The sequence below is a fragment of the Mustela nivalis genome (assembly GCF_964662115.1).
Source record: "Mustela nivalis genome assembly, chromosome: 9".
Lineage (NCBI taxonomy): Eukaryota > Metazoa > Chordata > Mammalia > Carnivora > Mustelidae > Mustela > Mustela nivalis.
Window position 1 is genome coordinate 22,270,980 of NC_139028.1, and position 21,818 is coordinate 22,292,797.

A 21,818-nucleotide genomic window follows, 5' to 3' on the forward strand; every position below is an offset into this window, starting at 1 on the left:
ATACAGTGTATGTATAAAAACATGGCCAGATCCCCAAAATGTAGAGTACAGTAAGTTCTTAAAAGGTACTTACAACCTGAGATAACAAGTATACCAGAGACAAAAAAACCAAACAATACAAAGCAGGATATACTAAATGAGGGGTTACAGACATTACATGTTTTTTAAGATCACTGATTTTAGAAAAAGACTTAGAATGAATTTGCCTTTGAGATATTCAACAACTCCTTTCCTTGAAAAATAAAAACAAAACCTATAATCTGGCATCCCTAAGAAAAAGACACAAGGCTGAACTACTCCTACAAATGCCTACCATCTATTGCCTTTAATGGGCAAAACAGGTTTTATAATAAGCGAATTAGTTTGAATTGACAAGAATCATGCACTTACTAGAGGTTCACAAATACAAAGAGCTTTTGCTTTATTCACTGGCAGTTATAAACAAAGCACAGAACAGTACTTTCCAAATGAAGAGACATTACCTCATCCAATACTATCATCTGGACATGATCAACTTTTGCTACTCCTTTCTTGATAAGATCCAGGATTCTTCCAGGGGTAGCTATCACCACGTGCACTACAAAAGATTAGAATATATATATATATATTCTCATTCATTTTAGCTTGGGCAAAGAGGATACAGTAAAGGTTTATTATACATATTTTATCAGAAAATTGTAGGGGTAGGAATAATACAAACAGGCAGGGATGTGTTTTAAGATAAGAATTTTCATTTCATCTTAGGTTGGTAAGAGAATACTTGTTTGTTTCACTGCTACATGGGGCAGGCTAATAGCTTGCCAAACCATCTGCTCCAAATAAGGGGGAATACTTGTCTTAAAAATTATCCCCAATGAATAACAAAGACATACCAGACATCTCACATACAGTTGTTTGCCTCTGAACTACAGTAATGGTCTTCAGAAGATTGTTAAAAGGATGAAATGAGATAACCATTTTAATTAAATGTGCAGTATGAAGCACATAGTAATTTACCAAATGATAATCATATATATATAAAATTTTAACTCAAACTTTATGTATTATTTTACATAAGGGGATTTCAAGCTTGTGAAATCCTCCATAAATATCATATCAATTTATACCCTCAAGCTGCAAGACAGCCCATTTCTTCTCAAACTTATTATTGGTTACTAATATTTTTTAGCTTTCCCAGCTGGATACAGTATCAAACTATTTTTACTTACATTAAAAAATTATCAGCAAGATTAAATATCCTTTCAATTACTATCAATTTATCTTTTTTCTCCAATGAAATGGTCATTTCCTTTATTCATTTTTCTATGGCAGTGTTTCTGGTCCTTAATTCTTAACGATTTTTAGTGAAGTTCAGGAAACACCCATGTCTGCAATTACACTTGAACAGCTAGGCCACATTATATCAGTCATTCCCTACCTGTGTCATCAAGCCTCATTATGTCATCCCGTAAATTGGTTCCTCCTGTGGTTGCCATCACTTTGGCCCCTCCCATGTGCTTGCTGACCTGGATGCAAATTTGACTGACCTGTAGAGCAAGTTCTCTAGTGGGAACAATCACCATTGCTGGAAAAGACAAAAAAGAAACATATTTTAAGGGTGTAAAATAAGCTACAGAAATACTGGCCCTTGCAATCTAGACACTCAGGACATTCTAAAAAGTTGAATCATAATAAGCCTAATTCTGAAAAGTGAAAAAAGTAAATCTCCTTTACCAAAAAAAAAAAAAGAAAAGAAAGAAAATTAAAAAAAAGAGAGAGAACCTATTACAGTGTTCTTGCTTTGGACTTTTCCTGAGGAGCACAGCTTTATAAACCTGGTACTCCTTAGTTACAAACCTTTAAAGGGTTCTTTGCCTTGGCAACCATTACCTCAAAGTTTATTAATTTAATATTTCAGTAAGGGATTCACTAAACACCTGACTAAGAACTCCTGCTGCCCAGGTTCCATTTACATCATATGCATGTAGGTAAAAAGAAGACAGGAGAAATGATCATTACAGATCAAGATCAATTTATGAAAATTTCAAAAAAAGCTTTAGAGATCAAAATTTAAATGTTAGCTTACTCTGCATGAAACTATGGAAACTTGTTTCTTCCTACTTCCTAAGCTCTTAAAACCACAAGGCTTTATAGAAGAAAAAGTACATGAGCTCTTGTAGACATGTAGGTGTCCCAAGAAACAACTCAGTTCTACAGTTTGTAAGTAGCAAAGTCAGATAACTTTATGATTCTTGCTTTCATATCTATAAGCCAATACCTATCTTGCCTATTTCACTGGAATACTATCAAAACTGTGTGCTATGTAAAACCCCTCTGAAAACTAACAATCTTTTTAGAAAAGCTGGGTATTTTATAAGACAACTGGGCCACAAGCCGTGAAAAGAAAAGGTAAATACTAACCACATATTATGTAAATTCTAAAAAAAAGATGGTAATATCTTCCACATACCTGTAAAGTAAAACTGCCATTTTTAGTTTAAACAAACTAACCTTGTATATTGTCCTTCTTCAGGTCTAGCCGTTCAAGTAAGGGAATGAGGTAGGCACCGCTCTTGCCTGTTCCATTTTTTGCTCTAGCTAAGATATCCCTACCAGATAAAGCAATGGGAATGCTCTCCTCCTAAGAGACAAGAAAATGCAAATTACTTGTGAATAAAAACAGTACATAAGTAAATTATTCTCTAAAATATAATGGAAGTATACCTCTTTGATATGGCTTTCAAGCGTCCCACATTTGTGTAAGAATAGGTAGAGGCCAAGTAAATTATCAGTCAAGCTCACCATCATTATCAACCAATATTTATGAGAACTGCTTATAGTGTATTATTAAACTATATCCCAACGTCATAAAAACGATATGGATTTGCATGTGTTGAGAATGGGTAGGACTAAGGGAGTGGGCATCTACAACAAAGAAAACAAATGAAGAGGAACCCAGGGGGACACAAACAAGACTTGAATAAACAGGAAAAAAAAGTGAAGGACCTTTCACAATGTAAAACTGGGAGAAGAAAATGGCACAAACAATACGAAGGAAAGACCATACATTCTGAGAAAAGTAAACCAATTTAACCACAATGAAAAATCGCAGTTTTGACAACTCATCCTTGCAAAAAATAGGAATTGATTGGCAAAGTTTAACTTTTAAGTCCTATCTGATTTATACTATCATAGAAGATTACAATGTCAGTGACTTATATTCAACTTCTCTGTCCTAAAATGTACTCAACTGGAGGCTCAATTCTATTCCAGTTATCTTAATCCATATCAGAGAGTGACTTTTCATTTTCACATTTAGCTTACTTTGTCATATGTGTTTTGCAAGGATAACATTTCCTATTAGGACAAGTGACCTAAACAACAGCAAAGGATTCCCCCAAATTACTGAAAATTGAATACACATATACATATATACAAAGAATAGATATAAAGAGGGAAGAATAAGAACATTTCAATTTCTGAAACTAAAATTTTTAATTTTAATTTATAAAGCCAGAAAAGTTAGGAGATTCATAATCACTGTAACAATCAGTTCCGTGTCTACGCTAATGACCAAAAGAACTATCTCTAACAGTTTAAAATCATTATTATAGGAACATCTAATAATCATCCTACTTAGAATGCATCAAAGGAAAATAAATAAATAAATTAAAGAATGGATCAAAGGGGTCAGATGGGTTCCCTATGACCAGAAAAAGAAAACACAGCTCCCAGAACTGTAAATATGGTCCAGTAACAATATGGTTACCCTCTGTTCCTATCACCAGCATTAAACAGTCTGCTTATTATAATAAAGCAGGTCAAAGAAAAAAATCCTTGGCTTTGACCCTTTGGTCTTAATCTCTTCATTCCTACTTTGAGTCAACTCTGTTAATCTACAGTTGCTCTGGGGGCTTATTACCCCCTTGGGTTCATTTTCTTCTGTGTTTTTTAAGATCTTATTTTTATTTATTTGAGAGAGAGCAAAAGGAGAAGGTCAGAGGGAGAAGCAGACTCCCATGGAGCTGGGAGCCCAATGTGGGACTCCATCCTGGGACTTCGGGATCATGACCTGTGGCAAAGGCAATCGCTTAACCAACTGAGCCACCCAGGTGCCCCTTTTCCATGTTTTTTTTTTTTTTTTTTTAAAGATTTTATTTATTTATTTGACAGAGAGAGAGATTACAAGTAGGCAGAGAGAGAGTGCGGGGCTCGATCCCAGGACCCCGAGATCATGACCTGAGCCGAAGGCAGCGGCTTAACCCACCGAGCCACCCAGGCGCCCTTTTCCATGGTTTTTAAATAGGCTACTAAGCACACTACTCAGTTCTGTAACAGAATAAAAGTCTAGGTGGTCTCCAAGGGCCTCCAAATGACTTAAGTCAGGTTCTTTAAAATAAACTTTTGAATGAAGTGAGGCAGGTGAGAATTAGCTTAAGGGTATCCTAATTTCCCATTTTGGGTTCACCTTCTAACTCAGATTAAGGCCACTAAATTCTATTCCCTTGCACTCTCTGATAGGGTTTATGCTCTACAGAAACTGTTTAAAGATAGGCTTTTTCTTTTTTTTTTTTTTTTAAACAAAGTAAGCAAGCTAGTCTCCAAGTTAAGATTCACTGATAGTTTGTCCCATATAGTGACCATTATGATCAGCAGTAGCAGTCATTGAATTCAACACATCCACACTGTATCTTACTACTATCCGCCAGAAAAATCAGGTAATACAATGAAAGAGAATTCAAGTCAGGCTCAGACAACTGTGAAACCCAAGAGGAAATCATGGGAGCTACCAGGGAGAAAACAGAGGAGGAGGAAGCAAAAACCTTTAAAAACTGTCTGCTGGGCACCCAGATACTTTTATTTACATCCATTCAAGTTAGGTATTTTTGTTTTATAATAAAAACATTCCCACACAAAAACATGTTATGTGAATGTTCACAGCAGTATTCAAAATGGCTAGCAGTGGAAACAACCCTATCAACTGATTGATAAACCACAGGTGGTACAGCCATACAATGGAATTATTATTCCACAATACAAAGGAAAGAAGTACTAATACATGCTAGAACATGGATGAACCCTAAAAAATGCTAAGTCAAAGAAATCACTCACAAAAAACAATGTATGTCTCCATTTATATGAAATGTCCAGAACAGGCAAATTCATGGAGATGAATGGTTGGTTAGGGCTAGGGGAAAATGAGAGGTGACTGCTAAAACACTTTCTTTTTAGGGTGATTAAAGTGTTCTAAAATTAATCTGCACAACTGTGAATACACTAAAAACCACTGGATTGTATACTTTAAATGTATAAATTGTGTGATTTGCATCTTAGTCAAGTTACCAAAACCATGACAACCCCAAAAGGTCTGATTCTGCCACCTTACCTCTCCAAGGCCATGTTCCACCATTAAGGTGGAAATGACCCACTAAGTTATCTGTTGTTTCGGTTACCCTAGGATCCACCTTCCCTAGCACCCCAAATTTCTTCTGAGGAATTACATGTCCCCACCCCACCCGGTGGGGTGTCTAGGTAACCTCTCCAGCTAAACAGGAGACATCAACTGAACCCAGGCCAGCTCCATGCTCTCTTCTAAGAATTTAAATTGTTATAGGAGATCCTCTAACAATTTTAAATTGTTATAGTAGATACTGTAACAATTTCCAAGCCCTTCAGAACTGCCTCAGTCCTTGGTCAAATTCCAAGTGTGACTTTTCTCACTCTAGTGAACTCCTGTGATATTCTTTCAATAAATTCCCCTTTGCTAAAGTCAGCCCAAGATGGTTTGCTGCCTACAACTAAAGCAGAGTATACCTTCCAATTTCCTAGTACTGAGAGGCATTTGACAGAAGTGTGGTACCGAAAAAAGCTGAAAATTGCCCTATTAGCTGCTTTTAGGTAGTTGTTTCTGACCCTTCCTGGGTCAGCTGACCTTAAGAATCTTAATTTTAGCGGGAAAATAGTATGAGTATGGTAGAGGAGATAGCAATGGTTATCACAGGTATCTACTGCTGCCCAGAAAAAAGAATTTGGAAGATAATAATTTCAAAAACATCTCTAACTTAAGGAACACACCCCAGTTTTACCACAGTAACTAATGAGTAAATGCATTTAAAGATTTTTTTTCTTGCAAATTCTGAAAAACAATTCCTATAATTCTAAGAAATCCACGTTAGCAAGAGAAATCATTTACAAAGGATTAAGAATGCTATAATTCCTAACTATCAACAATAAGCTATTAATTCTTAATTAAAACTTATTACACCTGGTTGACAAAATAATTTCTCAAAATAGTTGAGATTCTTGACCTAATAAGAAATTTTTTTGCCAACAATAAGGAACTCCCATGTTTCCCTCAATAGTGGACTAACTGCCATTTCATCATTATCTTACCGAAAAAGTCTTCAAAAGGTCTGCCTAGGGTCTGGAAGCAGTCAGAGTTACCATTTTCAATCATCTCAAAGTTAATACAGCTGACCCCTGAATGTGGGGGTTACGGGTACTGACATCCCACACAATTAAGAATCCACATGCAACTTTTGACTACTCTAAAACTTAACTAGGGACGCCTGGGTGGCTCAGTTGGTTAAGCACCTGCCTTCGGCTCAGGTCATGATCCCAGCGTCCTGGGATCGAGTCCCACATCGGGCTCCTTGCTCAGCGGGGAGCCTGCTTCTCCCTCTGCCTCTGCCTGCCATTCTGTCTGCCTGTGCTCGCTCTCTCCCCTTCTCTCTCTCTGATAAATAAATAAAATCTTTAAAAAAAAAAAAAAAAAACTTAACTAATAGCCTACTGCTGACTGGAAGCCTCACTGATTAACGTAAATAGTCACACATTTTGTATGTTAGGTATAAATAAAGTTAGAGAAAAAAAATATTAAGAAAATCGTAAGGAAGACACATTTATAGTACCATAAAAAATCTGTGTATAAGTGGAACCACGCAATTCAAACCCTTATTGTTCAAAGGTCAACTCTGTAAGGTTTCATAATGTTAAGCAGAATAAAACAGTAGGTTCTTACACCTTCCAAAGAAGTCTGTGCTCCTATAAAGCTATGCTTTACAGTGGCAGATTTATGCTAGCTATGGGGCACAGCATTCAGAACTAGAACTAGAGTCACAGATGGCTACACCAAAGAAAGATGTGTGGGGGCAAGCTGTAGTATGTCTGGTTCCAGCCTATCAGTGTAAAATATTCTTTTTTTTTTAAATTTTTTTTTAAGATTTTTATTATTTATTTATTTGACAGAGAGAGATCACAAATAGGCAGAGAGGCAGGCAGAGAGAAAGAGGAAGAAGCAGGCTCCCTGCCGAGCAGAGAGCCTGACGCGGGACTTGATCCCAGGACCCTGAGATCATGACCTGAGCCGAAGGCAGCGGCTTAACCCACTGAGCCACCCAGGCGCCCCAGTGTAAAATATTCTTTATGGAGAATATAATTAAGTGCTTCATTGTCCAATAATCTTATAATCAATAAAATTTCACCTCAAAGAAAATTCAAATACAGAGGACACCCACCATCTGATCAAGAAGGCTTCTTCAATATTTGGGGGGAAAAATGCCTGTGTAAAACTGTAAACTAAGTACTATGGAAAAGAACACCTTAAAAACAACCGGAAGGCAAGGAGAGACCGCATATAAGAAGAGAATAAATAGAGGGCAGCCAGTCATGAGGTTAGATTTCACTACAGGGGTTCTAAAATCCTAACATTTATGGTTTATTACACTGAATAGTTCTAAGGAACATCTTGTGTTTTCCATAGATTTTTAGGCAAAATAATAGTGAGAAAAAGACAATATGAATGGTGGTCTTAGATATCTAAAATAATACTTTGTGGGCGCCTGAGTGGCTCAGTGGGTTAAGCTGCTGCCTTCGGCTCAGGTCATGATCTCAGGATCCTGGGATCGAGTCCTGCATCGGGAATCTCTGCTCAGCAGGGAGCCTGTTTCCCTCTCTCTCTGCCTGCCTCTCTGTCTATTGTGAACTCTCTCTGTCAAATAAATAAATAAAATCTTAAAAAAAAAAATACTTTGTACTTGTACACTGCTTTGCTATTTCACAACATTGTTTTAGTTACATTTAATCCTCACAAAAACCATGTGAGGGAGATTATTATTTCTACTTCACCAAAAAAGCTAAATGTGAGTTTGGTTAAGTGACTGGAAAGATAACTGCCCATATATTATACTAATACTGAAAGTGCAAATAACAAAGCCAATTTTAAATTTTAATACAAAGGTGGAAAACAGGAGTCAGCAAAGGTCCATTAAGAATGAAGTCAGCTTGGGGCGCCTGGGTGGCTCAGTGGGTTAAGCCGCTGCCTTCGGCTCAGGTCATGGTCTCGGGGTCCTGGGATCGAGTCCCGCATCGGGCTCTCTGCTCAGCAGGGAGCCTGCTACCCTCTCTCTCTCTCTCTGCCTGCCTCTCCGACTACTTGTGATTTCTCTCTGTCAAATAAATAAATAAAATCTTTAAAAAAAAAAAAAAAAAAAAAAAAAGAATGAAGTCAGCTTGGGGCGCCTGGGTGGCTCTGCAGGTTAAAGCCTCTGCCTTCAGCTTCGGTCATGATCCCAGGGTTCTGGGATCGAGCCACGCACCGGGCTCTCTGCTCAGCGGGAGCCTGCTTCCTCCTCTCTCTCTCTCTGCCTACTTGTGATCTCTGTCTGTCAAATAAATAAATAAAACCTTAAAAAAAAAAAAAAAAAAAAAGAATGAAGTCAGCTGGATGACACAGTTGATTTTGTGTCTGACTTGGGTCGTGATCTTGGTGTCGTGGAATCGAGCCCCACATGGGGCTCTGTGCTCAGTGCAGAGTCTGCTTGGGTTTCTCTTTCTCCCACTGTCCCCTACCCCATAAATAAAATCTTTAAAAAAAGAATGAATTAAGTTTGCTATGAATGAACCAATCCTTTTTTTAAGGAAGGCAGGGGCATTTATTCCTTCCTGCCTCCCTATCTCCTTTTTTGATAAAACTACTCTATGGAATAGTAACCTAAAACAATTACAGAGCATTTATCATCTACAAGGCACTATACAAAGCATACTAAAATGTACTACCTCATTTAATCTTCACAACTCCTCTATGATAAATAATATCCTAACAACTTTACAGGCCAGGAAACTAAGGCTTAGAGAGATAACTCAAAATAATCAACTTATAAAGGACTGGAGTTGGGACTGGACCTGGGCAGTCTGCCCAGACTAGTTCTTCAATAGTTCTATAGACAAAGTTAACCTGCAGACATGTCAACCATGATTTCAAAGCATTCTAACCACCACTGAACATCTGAAGGCCGATTTCCTGCCATCTACTTCGCTAAGTACTAGAGATACAAAATTGAATGATCTAGTCCCTACAGTAGAAGACTCTCATAAAACTTTTCACCCCTGTAAATAAAATGGATTAACATGAACTACATAACAAAAAAATAAATTTCCAAAATATTTTTAATATTTGCACTCAAACTGCCTATCTGGTGATGTATATAATCTTGACACTTTCTCAGCCATAATAAACTTTAGTTTGTCCACAAAGGCACACAAAGATAAAAACCCCTAAACAACCATTATCCCAGTTATTCTCTGCTTGGAATATGGATCACCTCTAGGTTATTCTGTCTTCCTCTAATGGCTACATATATACACAATTTCAACAAGAAAGGGGCTCATCATATCACACTGAAATTATCTGTATGATTAGCTATTTTAACCCCATGACTGTGAGGACAGAAATCCTGTCTTGTTCATAAAAACATCTGCAGTCTAGGTCACTCGGTACAGGTTTGCTCAATGAAAAAGTACTCAACGATGTCATCGGGTCTGTCCTTATTACAGGTTGGGTTTAACAGTTTTAACATGCATGTTTATGTCTACATGTACGTGCCCACACACACACAGGTATTTCCTTGTTCTAGTCACTGAAAGGGCCAAAGAGCAAAGAATGTACTCAGATTTAAGTCTCTAATACTACTACCCCACTAAGCAGGGCTCCTTGGAGAAATGGCTGATTCCAAGGCTGGGACAAGACAGGTACAGACAGGCTCAGCATCATGATATGCCAAAAAAGAAGTACTCAAGAAAAATAAAGGGGTAAGGGAGGTGAGGAGTGAACAGGCAGAGCACAGAGGATTTTTAGGGCAGTAAAACTACTCTGCCTGATATCAATGATGAGTACATGTCATCACACGTTTGTTCAAACCCACAGAATGTACAACACCAAGAGTGGACCCTAATATATATTATGAAGTTTGGATAATGTTAACTGAGGTTCCTCTAGTTGTAAAAGATGCATCATTCTTGCGAAGGATGTTAATAGAGGTTATGTATGAGTGGGGACCCAGTTTAAGGGAAATCTCTATTTTCTGCTCAACTGCTGTGAACTTAATATTGCTCTAAAAAAACCAGTCTATCAGGAAAAAAACAAGTGTGCATACATTATAAATACACAGGGACCAGCTTCATGGAGCTCACAATGGCCAAAAAAGAGACAATTTGACCACAAAAATACCACTTGGCGGGGGGGCGGGGGGATTTTTAAGTCCACACTGATAATATACAAATACATGAAGAGATAGGGAAGGCTCTTTTTTTTTTTTAAAAGATTTTGTTTGTTTGAGAGAGAGCACAAAAGGGGAGGATTAGTGGGAGAAGGGAGCCCGATGTGGGACTCTATCCCAGGAATCCAGGATCATGACCTGAGCCGAAGGCAGTTGCTTAACCAAATAAGTTACCCAGGTACCCCAGGGAAGGCTCTTCTTTACAAGGCCAAATGTGGAAGGAGTGCTAGCTAGCACTGGTTAACTCATCATAATCTAGCAGAGTAAAGATCAAATCATCAACAATGGATGCGAAGACTAGGAAGAAATTTTGGTGGAAGAGTAAGATATCAGCATGGTCTTAAAGTTCCCACAGACTACTCATTAGTTTCAAGGGAAGGATGGGGAAAGCAATTAATTATACAGTAGGAAAATCAGACACCACCTTGAGACAATAATGAAAATTAAATTCATCAATGAAAACTATATGGACACTGTGAATACATTCAAATGTGGTAGCCTGAAAAGCCATAACATAACTTCTGCAGTAGTTTGACTAAGAATGAGTAACTTGAGGCTAATCACGTGGAGACAGAGCACAAACCCAAAATGAGGAATATTCTATTAGGAAAAAAGGGCTGTATTTTTTAATGTCAATGTCATAAAAGATCAAAAAAAGACTAGGGAAATGCTGACAACTAAAAGAGGTTAGAGATATAACTAACTAATGCAATACCTGATCTTAGGAGGTATTCTGTACAGAAAAGAAAAAAAAAATGCTATAAGGGACATTCTGGGGTCATTTAAAAATTAGAATACAAATAACAGATAAGATAGTAATACTGTATTAAAGTTAAATTGACAAAATTTAACACTGTACTATGTTTACACTTGTACTATGGTTACACAAGAAAATATCCCCAGGGGCACCTCGCTGGCTCAGTTGGTACAGCATGTAACTCTTGCTCCCAGGGTCTTGAGTTCAAGCTCCATGTTGGGCATAGAGCTTACTCAAAAAAGAAAAAAATCCCATTTCTTAAGAAATGCACACTGAAATGTTTAAAGGTAAAGGCCATGATTTTCTGACTTTTCTTTAAAAGGTTCAGAAAAAGTGTGTAGGTGCACATGTATACACGAGAAAAATACTAATTTTACCATTCACACAGATCAAAAAGTATGGAATGCTTGACTTAAAACATTACATCACAAGTGGATGAAACGGGAGAACGTACCTGAATAGGAGATGGCTTTTCCCAGCCCATTTCAAAAATTCCCATCAATAACTCCCGTTTCAAACAGTAATCTTCAAACTCATTTCCTTTTGTGGAGGTCACATCCTAGTCAAATAAACAAAACAACAAAATGAAGTGCAACTGTGTTCCTTTGGCGGTTACTAAAGAAAGTTTGTTTGAGAGACTTATTCTTCCTCTACCCCATTTAAAATATAAACATATGCAAATGAGTTGTCTTGATCTATATTTCAAGTATTCCTAAGGAATAACCACTCTTTAACACACACAGGCCACTTAAAAATTGTTGGGGAAAAGGCCACCCTGTGGTCATATTCTTCTGAGGACTGGTTGAGTACTATTATTTCTATTTAAGTATCACGCTTTCAATTACAAATAGCAAGAGGTGAAGTCAAACTCTGCTCCACCACTCACTGTCTGCAAATATCCTATTCTAAATAAAGATTTCTCAAACTTAGCATTATTGACACTGGGCCAGAAAATTCTCTTTCATAAGGCGCCATCCTGCAGCATCCTCGTAAGTGGAGTTTAAAAAGCTGTGATAACTGGGGCGCCTGGGTAGTTCCGGTGGGTAAAGCCTCTGCCTTCAGCTCAGGTCATGACCTCAGGGTCCTGGGCTCCAGCCCTGCATGGGGCTCTCTGCTCAGCAGGGAGCCTGCTCCCCGCTACCCCGCCTACTTGTGATCTCTCTGTCAAATAAATAAATAAAATCTTTATTAAAAAAACCAAACAAGCCATTGATAATCAAATGTCTCAAGCTACTGCTAAATCACCACTAAGGGACAAAAATCACCCCCAGTTGGGAACACTGGGCTAAGAGAACGAATCTCTCAACTTTGTTGTCCTCATCCACAAAATAAGGATAATACCTAACCTGAATCTTACTGTACTTCTAGGGGCATAAGAGAATTTTGAGAAAATGTCTTGCAAACCATGAAAATACTCCATAAATTAGATAAAATATACAGATGTATAAATACAGTATTGAATATACAGATACACATTATTATATTAATGTGATTCCTCCAAAAGGCGAAAATTTTTGGCAATTCATGATATATGATCCATACAATTTCAACCACTACAAACTAAGTGTAAACACACAGTGCCTATTGTTATAATTAACAACTTCACTTTTAGAGTTTCCACACCATTTTTCCACTTGAATTTTACAATCAACTTACCGAAGTTTTGATTCTTAGATCCTTTGGAGGGAGTTTTAAAGTCTTTTTCCAGTCATCACCAGGTCTATGGAGAATATAATAAAATTGAGGCATGAGAATTCATAGTATTGCTATTCTAATAATACAAAGATGATTCACCATAATTAATTATAATTAAGTTCTAAAAAGCACAGTAAGTTTAATATACTGCCATTTACTTTGAAATATAGTTAACAGAAATAAACAGCATTAGGAAAACTACTCTTCTTACAAAAGAACAATCTAGAGAGGATAAAAAAAAATCAAGAATAGAAGGGAATAAGGCATCCATCCTTTTAAAAGAAGCAGTGTAATATGTAGTGCAACTGTTGTCCAATCTTGGTAACCACCATGTTTATTTGATATAAGTAGTGTGTTTTAATTTAAATTAGTTGCCAACATTTAAAAATTAGGAGATTTCATATAACGTCCAGATTCAGGCTTTTCTTAAAAAAAAAAAAAAAAAAGGAAGCTTTAGCAACACCAGTTCCAAACTTCTACATGTCAACAATTTGACAGAGGTCAATAACTGGGGGCTTAAATCAAGCAGGAGACTCCTTCAGATAAAGCAAGTACCTTTTCATGTAGCACAGTCTCCTGTAAAGCATCTGAGTTTCTAACTTTTGGTGACTAATTAAAACCAAGGGCTCCAAAGTTTCAGATTGAGGCCAAGCTCTGACTCTACTACTCAGTATTTTTGTGACTTTGCAGCAGTTATTTTTCTAAGCCTCCAATTTTCTCATATATAAAGGGGGTTGAGAATTATATCGAGTAATTTACATAAAACACTCAGCATAGTTCCTGGCAAAATAAGAACTCAGGGGGTGCCTGAGTGGCTCAGTTGGTCAAGCTTGGCCTTAGGTCACGGTCAGATTGAGACCTGTATCTGGCTCTATGCCCCCCAACAAATATAATCTTAACCAAAAAAACCCCTCAGTATTAGCTGTTAGTGACTATCTCTCAATCTTTTTTTTTGAAACTGAGAATGCTTGAAACCAAGAAAACAAGAGTAAAATTCTCTTTTTGGTCAAGTAAAAACCTCAAGTAATACTGAAGCACCTCATGGGGGAAAAAATGGTCAATAAAGCAGATAATGCTTTCAAATGTGTCATCTTTAAATAAAAGTTTTTACGATTTCATTATAGCAACGCTTACATAATCAGAGCCTCCAAAACCTCTCGAGAGTCTTGATTTAGAAAGATGAGGACTTATTTTACTTAAAGGTAGGTCCCACATAATTTAAAGTACTCTAACACAGTTAACTATTTGCTCCCAATTTCAAGGGTACCAAAGCCTTTCAACTCTGCCTATAATTAACACACCAAAGTCTCTGAGCAAAAATGTCAGCTTTACATCCTAGTATGCCAGCCTGCCATTGTCAAATTCAATATAAAGTGAATAAAAATGCAGAAATACAATGGAAAATCTTATCACAAGGAATTTATAATCTTAGGAGTTAGAGGACCCAAACTATTTAAAATGAGTAAGTGACAGAGACTAAGTATTAGAATGAATTCTGAAGACAGTGATGGATCTAGAGCATTCTAGATCCTAGAGATGACAAACAGATTTAAATAAACAAATAAATATTATTTATTTATTTATGACAAACAGATTGAAAGAACCCACAGAATGAAAAAGAACCCATTGAGACAAACCATAAGAGACTCTTATCTTAAGATAGCGTGGCTGGGTTATGGATGGTGGGGAGGGTATGTGCTGTGGTGAGTGCTGTGAATTGTTTAAGGCTGATGATTTACAGACCTGTACCCCTGAAGCAAATAATACATTATATGTTAGTTAAAAACAAAAAAAAACAACAACAATAAAAACCACCATTAATCCCAGGCAGACCAAAAATAAAATGCAAAATCTGTTGTCTGAAATCAGAATTTAAGTAGAAAATAATGAAATAACACAGCTTTATGTTTAAATAGCCTAAATCTTTTTCATATATTGAAAAGACAAACTACAATTTAGAGAATATTCTTGATTTCTATACTAATTAAAGCTTAAAAATAGAAAATGCAATAACAGAATATGCATTAATACTAATTCTTCCAATGACCAAACCAATTCCAATGGAAATTAACTCTTAGAAGTCACTAGCAAACCACATTCAAGTAACCATCTATATGATACTCTGGTAGCTTGTAAGTGCTACTTCTCTTTAGAAGTGCTTTTTAGGCACGGAAAGGACCTAGGTTGTAATATAACACACATTAGTTCAGTGACCCAGTTTCAACATCATATGAAGATTTCAAGAGAACAGATCCATCTCTATGGCTAGATATTAAAAGTCAAATGTGAAATGGGGTCAAGAGTCTTTTTTTTTTTTTAAGATTTTATTTATTTATTTGACAGAGATTACCAAGTAGGTGGAGAAGCAGGCGGGGCGGGAAGCAGGCTCCTGGATGAGCAGAGAGCCTGATCCGGGGCTCGATTCCAGGACCCTGGGATCATGACCAGAGCTGAAGGCAGAGGCTTTAACCCACTGAGCCACCCAGGTGCCCCTGGTCAAGTCTTCAATGTTAATTTTCTATTAACTGAATCTTAGAGTGATAGTAGTAACTTAAAGTGTACACTTAGGGGCGCCTGGGTGCTCAGTAGGTTGGGCCTCTGCCTTTGGCTGGGGTCATGATTCCAGGGTCCTGGGATGGAGCCTTGTGTCACCCCGTATTGGGCTCTGCTCAGCGGGGAGCCTGCTTCCCCCCCCTCTCTCTGCCTGCCCACTTGCGATTTCTGTCAAATAAATAAAATCTTAAAAAAAAAATAAAGTGTACACTTAGATGAAGGACAGCACATTTAAAAGAAAAAATATTCTGTAGCAAGATGAGGCAACAAAGTTTTTAGAGTCAACAAAGGGGCCTGGAACTATTCAGTTGCATGAATTTCCAAGAGTTCAAAATCTTGAAAACCCTAGGAATATATAATGGCTTGTAATCTTGTGTATAAAAGGAGAAAGCTTATTTTTTTTCAAGTAAAAAACCAAAGTTCCATAACCTTAAAAAAAATAAAAAGTTATGGATAAATTTTCTGTCAGTGAGTATGTCTGGGACAGTCTTTAAACTTAAAACTTGAGGGGCGCCTGGGTGGCTCAGTGGGTTAAGCCTCAGCCTTCGGCTCAGGAGATGATCTCGGGGTCCTGGGATGGAGTCCCACATCAGGCTCCCCCCCCCCCCCGCCTGCCTCTCTGCCTACTTATGATCTCTCTCTGTCAAATAAATAAATAAAATCTTTAATTAAAATAAGTTAAAAAACCCTTAAAACTTGAAACTGGCTTTAACTGCTATTTGAATTAGGGTAAGGTACAGTAAAACACTAGGGAAAAAGCCATACTGGCAAAAAACAGGATGAATCTGAGCTCATTATGAATGCCAGAAATGTTTCAAACAGTAATGTATACAAAATGAATATATTATCATCTGTTATCTATATTTTGTTAATGAACCTGAATTATGACAAAAATACATTATTCAATTGCAAATACCCAACCGCCATAAAACAGTCATCTGTCTTTTCCTTGCAAACAAAATGGTTAAAATAAGGTTTAAAGTAGTCAACAACAAAGTAGCAAAAAGACATCCCCTTGGTCTCCTCTAAGTTTGTTTATTATTCATTCTAACACTTACTTAATAGTGGTGGTCATACTCTGTGCTTGCTGCTGAGTGCCATTATTGATTGTGTTGGTATTTTTCAGCTGGTTCATCTGTTGCTGTGTCTGTGTGCCCCCTCCTCCGGGGCCACCACTGGGCTTCACAGGGCCCCTCAGCTGACCATTTTGACTGGACAGACCCATTATAACAGGGTTCTCTGTTCTGGCCGTGCTCATGCTGTATTAATTGTAAAGATGTCTCTTTCAAACTTCAAAACTTTTGAAAGTCAGTAGAGAAACTGTAATAACAGTTTATTAGGCTCTCCAAAATGAAGAGATAAATATAAGTCTTGCTCAATATATGAGTCCTTTATTGCAATGCAGGCAAGCACCTGTAAGTCTCTGAACGGTAAGCAGCAGTAACTTGCTCTCATGCACCGAATCAACTTTTTATTTTTTAAAAAGCCCTCTAACAAGGTTGAGTTATAGATCTGAATTCACTCACTTCAATCTGAAACAAAGAGAAAGTTTAATTAGCAAACATAGGAAAGTTAGAAAAAACTTTCCCTTTTTAAAAGAACCCCTTTAGAGGAAATTATTCTATTAAATAAGAATACAGATGTACTTAGACCAAAACACTAGTCAGGCTAGGAAGAGACACAAAAGATGGACTGCCTCAAAAAACAAAAAATCAAAACAACAAAAAAAAAACCACCCAAAAAAAACCCACCAAGCCAACTGAGACCAATCTCAAACATTTAAAATTGTCAGTTCAAAGTAACCCAGAGAAGATTAGGTAGAAAGATATTGTGATTAAATTAGCATTAGCTGTCAAATGGCAATCTCTTCCTTCAGTTTCCTTCCTGATGAATAAAAGTCAATGATTCATTATACTTAATTGTGTTACAACTGAATGAAGTATCACACTATTTTATTAATGTAAATCTACGTATCTTCTAACAAGGCAAGACAATTCTTTTTTTTTTTTCCCTATTTCTGACAGCAACTGCAAACTCTTGAAATTAAGTGCACTATGACTATGCTTTCAGGAAAAAAATAACTTGTGCCTTTATGAATTTTAACCATAGAGGTTCAAATTCACAAAAATGAATTATTTTTTCTCTTAAATTTTGCCCCTTAAAACAGTAACTGAAGAAGTCAAGAGATAAAGACATGTCTACATGTCAAAATCCTTCACTTGAGAAACAGCCAAAAAAATCTTTAGCTACCTTAATAAAATCTGAATACTAAAAAACTACTAGCTACATACATTTCAATAACACTTTTCAAAAAGTGTATCCTAACATAAAATATCTGTTGTTATTAAAAATATCTACAAAAACACACAAAGGAAACTGCCTGTGTTTAAAAAAAAAAATCTGTGAAAGACTAAAACACACTAGTAACTTTAACCAAACTTTCCAAGAAACCCAGAGTACTAATAAACAGTTGTTTTAAAAAAGAACTGGCTAAAGTCCGCCATTTTTAATTAGTCCCCAAATCGAATTATTTTGAAATGTAGTAAAGAAAAACAATTTACAAAGGCCAGAAAATAAGGACTACTATTCCTCTGTTGGGTTTGTTCTTTTTTAAACTCCTTTATAAATTTTTACAAAAAAAAAAAAAAAAAAAAGCGTATTAATTATTGATTTTTTCTTTTTTTTGGCCAAATACCAAGCATTCCAAAGTAATACATCTTTTCTAAAAGACAACTGGTTATGTCTTTTTTAAAAACTGAAAATAAAGTTGCTCAGAAGCAAATCCTGGTTATCGTATACACAAAGCTGTATATTTCTAAGTCTCTTAGAATCTGATGCCTTAAGCAGACCGTGGTTACCAGCCACCTAATTTCAGTTCAAGGTGGTAAATGGGTTTCCTGTATCGACAGATTTATATTATGATCAACAATACCACGGAGTTTACACAAGACTTGTTCGCCAAGCACTAAGAGGATGAAGAGGGCAACCTCTAAAGATTGATTAAAAGATATCATTATTGTCCCTGAGCTCTTAACATAAGACCATTTATCTCCCTGGATCCAAAATGTGACTATTACTCCCTTCTTACTTGAACCGAAACCTGCACTGCAGCTTTCTGTCTCAGAGAAGGAAATATTCCTCCTACCCCTTCCCAATTTAGACTTGCAAGTTACATTCTACATTTTCAAAAATACGAACGAAACGTAGACTAGTTGGGAGGAGCCCCTCGCGGAGTTAATTACAGCACTTCCCAGATTGTAGTTAGCAACTGACAGTTTCACACCCAAAACACTATCGTCATCTCAGACAAGAGCTTTTGTTTGCAAATGCAGCGCAGTTTCTCTAAGCTCGGTCTGCAAGTTGGAGGGACTGAAGGGAAAAGGGGACTGTGGTAGAGAAAAGGGACTGAGCGATGAGGGAAAGAAACAAGCCAAAGATTTGAGCCCCGTAATTGTGGGGCAATAATTTCTTGCTCCCCAAAACGCCGCCCCAAACCAACACTTCTAACCAGCCCTCTGTGACCATAAACACAAAAGGGCTGGGGCCCTATAATCGCAGCTGCGCCACAAGAGCAGGGAACCAACTCCGCGGGTAGGAAACAATAGGGACTCCCCCAGTAAGGCCCCAAAGAGAAACCCTTAAGTGAGAAAGCCCCTCCTTTTCCCTCACGACTCGGGGGCTCCAAAAGCACCCTCCTGTTACCGACCTACGAGGCCTTATTCCAAGCAAGCAACAGCGGGTCCTCTTCCGAAATCAGCCCTCCGACACTGCATATCCCTGCCGCCCCCTATAGGGCCGCCTCGTACCCTATAACCTCCAACATCCCCCTAAGTCCTTGCCGCCTCTGTGCTCCCACATCCCTTCGTCTTCCACAAAGCTCCTCTGAGTACTTCACCCGCTCCTTCTCTGGACCCCGCCGCGCACGACATTCCCATATTCGACTCTTCTCAGGCGCCCCCACCCCACAGGGCTGCCGCCAGCCGTCCGCCTTCCTCCCCCGGGCCGGGCCAGGCCCCAGGCCTCCGCCTCAGAGAGCCCTCTCCCCCGCCGGCCGAGGGGCTTCCCGCGGCCCCGGCCGCACCGCTGACCTCGACCTCACCACCTCACCCCACTCCCCGAGGCTCGGGCCCGAGTCCTACCACCGAGGCCACTCCCGCTCGGCACCCTCGGTCCTTTATTGTTGACTCGAAGCTCCCAAAATGGCGGCGGCTCCTTCCTCCTCGGAAACCTCCGCCCGCCCCCACCCGGCCCCTCGCCTCTGCCTCCTCCTCCCGCCCCCGCCCCCGCCCCGCCCCGGGGGCTGCTCCGCAGGGCTGCCCGTGCCCGCGCCCGCCGGCTCTCCCGGCCGCCCAGCCCTACCTCCGCCGCTGCTCGCTCTCATGGCGCCGCCGGAGTCGCCGCCCGGGCTGAGCTAACTCGGTTGCTCTGCCCCTCCCCCGCTCGCCCGCCGCCCCTCCCCCTCATCTCCCCCTCCCCCTGCCTGTCCGCATGGCGGCGGCCGCGGCTCCTCCTCCACGCAAAATGGCGAGAGCTCAGCTGCCGCCGCTGCCGCCGCGCTTGTCGCGGCGTCACGGCCTCCCCGGCTTCGCGACGGGAGGAATGCGGGCCGGGGAGCCTCCCTGAGGAGAAGATGGATGGCCGTGCTCTCACACCGACTGGGGACCCGAGAGACTGAGACTCGAAGGGGAAGTCGGGTTCCTTTCTGAATGGGAAGGAGAGCTAGCTTTTTCATAGCTGAGGAGAAATGAGTGGGGAATGATGGCCGGAAAGAGTGTGCCCTGCCTTCGCTCCCCGCCAGGTGGAAAGCAGGGGTTGTGACCAGAGGATGAGCTGCTGTTCCCGAGCAAGGACGCGTTCCGAGAACGAGACGTCCGAGTCGCAGCTCGGGGACGGGAGAGCTGACCTAAAGTCCCCCGCGGGCGGCGGAGGCTGCTGCAGGACCGGGGGCAGGGGGCAGCTGAGCCCCTCCGGACGCGCTTCCGTTCAGGAACGCGCGGAACTAGTGGCCCGGAGGCGTCGGCGCGCGCCCGGGAGTGGGGGCCGGAAGGGGGGCGACGGCACGGGCGGGGGCCCGGGGCTGCGACCTTCTCGGCCCGAGAGGGCCAGCCTCCTGGATAGGAAGGGAAAGCCGCTGAGGAGTCACTTCTCCTGGAAATAGGAACCAGAAGGCGGCCGAGGGCGATTCGTTCTCCCGCCTGCCTGGCCCTCACTAGAAAGCTACTGATGTGTATCTGTATCTGTTCCCTAAGTACTTGTCATGTCCTAATGTCTTCACGTAACAGAAATATCGGGAGCACTGTTTGGTTCCAAGCTAAACGAAAAAACTGAAGCTAGGAAGCTGAACGGGCCGAGGGAAAAGAAAAACCTGGGTCTCACCCAGCTGAGACAGACTGGATAGGACAATGGCCAGACCCTGTGTGAGAACACACCTCCGACCCCAGTCCCTGCAGCAAGCGGCCCCGAGTAACCCGGGATCGGCCCACAAGGAGCAGTACTCTGGTCTTTGACTACGCTTCCCCAATTTTTGCCCCTGCTTCCAACTCGGGGCCAATCAGAGAAAGCCAAATATGTTCCCCAAACCAATCACATCACACGCCCCGCTTCTAGTTCGCCTGCCTCCTGCTTCCTCATGCCAACGACCTCCAATCAGAGCGCGCCTCGAGACTTCGCTGTTTTCACTGCCTGCCTCTGAGTCTCCACCAAACTAAATGAAGGTGGCCGCCTCCCAGGCTTAGCAAGCTCTGAATAAATCGCCTGTTCTCCTCTGGTCGTCTTTATTTCCACACAGCCAATGCAAAGATGGTTGAGAAGTGTGAACAGCCTGTTCTTGAGGTTATGAAGAAGGTTCCCCTTACAATTTTTTAAATTCTAAATTTGTAGTATGTCATCTCCCAGATATTTTTTGTTTGTTTGTTTTTTAAGATTTTATTTATTGGAGAGAGAGTGAGTGAGAGAGGGAACACAAGCAGGGGAAGTGGGAGAGGGAGAAGCAGGATTCCTGCTGAGCAGGGAGCACGATGAAGGGCTTGATCCTGGCAATCAGGGTTCATGCCCTGAGCCGAAGGCAGATCTTAAGGACTGAGCCACCCAGGTGCCCCCTCCCAATTTTTTTTTATACCACCATTCATGTGAGGGAATGTGCACCTTGTGCCCATTCTAGAGAGAGGATGGCTAAGTTGTTAATAAAACAGGAAAGGCCTGTCTTTCCAAGTAGCAGGAGGGTAGAAAGTAAATGGGAGGGAGAGGAGCCTAAGGATTTAAAATGGGCCACTGCCTGG

The 21,818-nt window shown here is 40.0% G+C and overlaps 1 protein-coding gene and 1 long non-coding RNA gene across 8 annotated transcripts in view; one reads left to right on the forward strand and one right to left on the reverse strand.

Annotated features, from left to right (window-relative positions):
- Positions 1 to 20,539, reverse strand: part of DDX6 (DEAD-box helicase 6) — a 34,574-nt gene extending 14,035 nt beyond the window's left edge. For 2 of the 7 annotated variants that reach the window (XM_082683610.1, XM_082683615.1), the window contains exons 1-7: positions 19,900 to 19,994; positions 16,599 to 17,072; positions 12,949 to 13,012; positions 11,747 to 11,851; positions 2,491 to 2,620; positions 1,418 to 1,564; positions 483 to 577 (exon numbers count right to left, since the gene is read on the reverse strand). In XM_082683610.1, coding sequence (XP_082539736.1) covers positions 483 to 577; positions 1,418 to 1,564; positions 2,491 to 2,620; positions 11,747 to 11,851; positions 12,949 to 13,012; positions 16,599 to 16,798 — 741 coding nt within the window. In that variant the 5' untranslated portion in view covers positions 16,799 to 17,072; positions 19,900 to 19,994. Of the gene's footprint in view, positions 1 to 482; positions 578 to 1,417; positions 1,565 to 2,490; positions 2,621 to 11,746; positions 11,852 to 12,948; positions 13,013 to 16,598; positions 17,073 to 19,246; positions 19,796 to 19,899; positions 19,995 to 20,443 lie in introns of those variants that run through there. The other 5 variants (XM_082683609.1, XM_082683611.1, XM_082683614.1 and 2 more) reach the window with 4 other exon arrangements.
- LOC309840969 lies at positions 4,536 to 11,083 on the forward strand. The gene is made up of 4 exons (XR_014298874.1): positions 4,536 to 6,552; positions 6,768 to 7,165; positions 7,390 to 8,287; positions 8,516 to 11,083. It is a non-coding gene; the product is annotated as an uncharacterized lncRNA (long non-coding RNA).
- Positions 20,540 to 21,818: the final 1,279 nt, after the last annotated feature.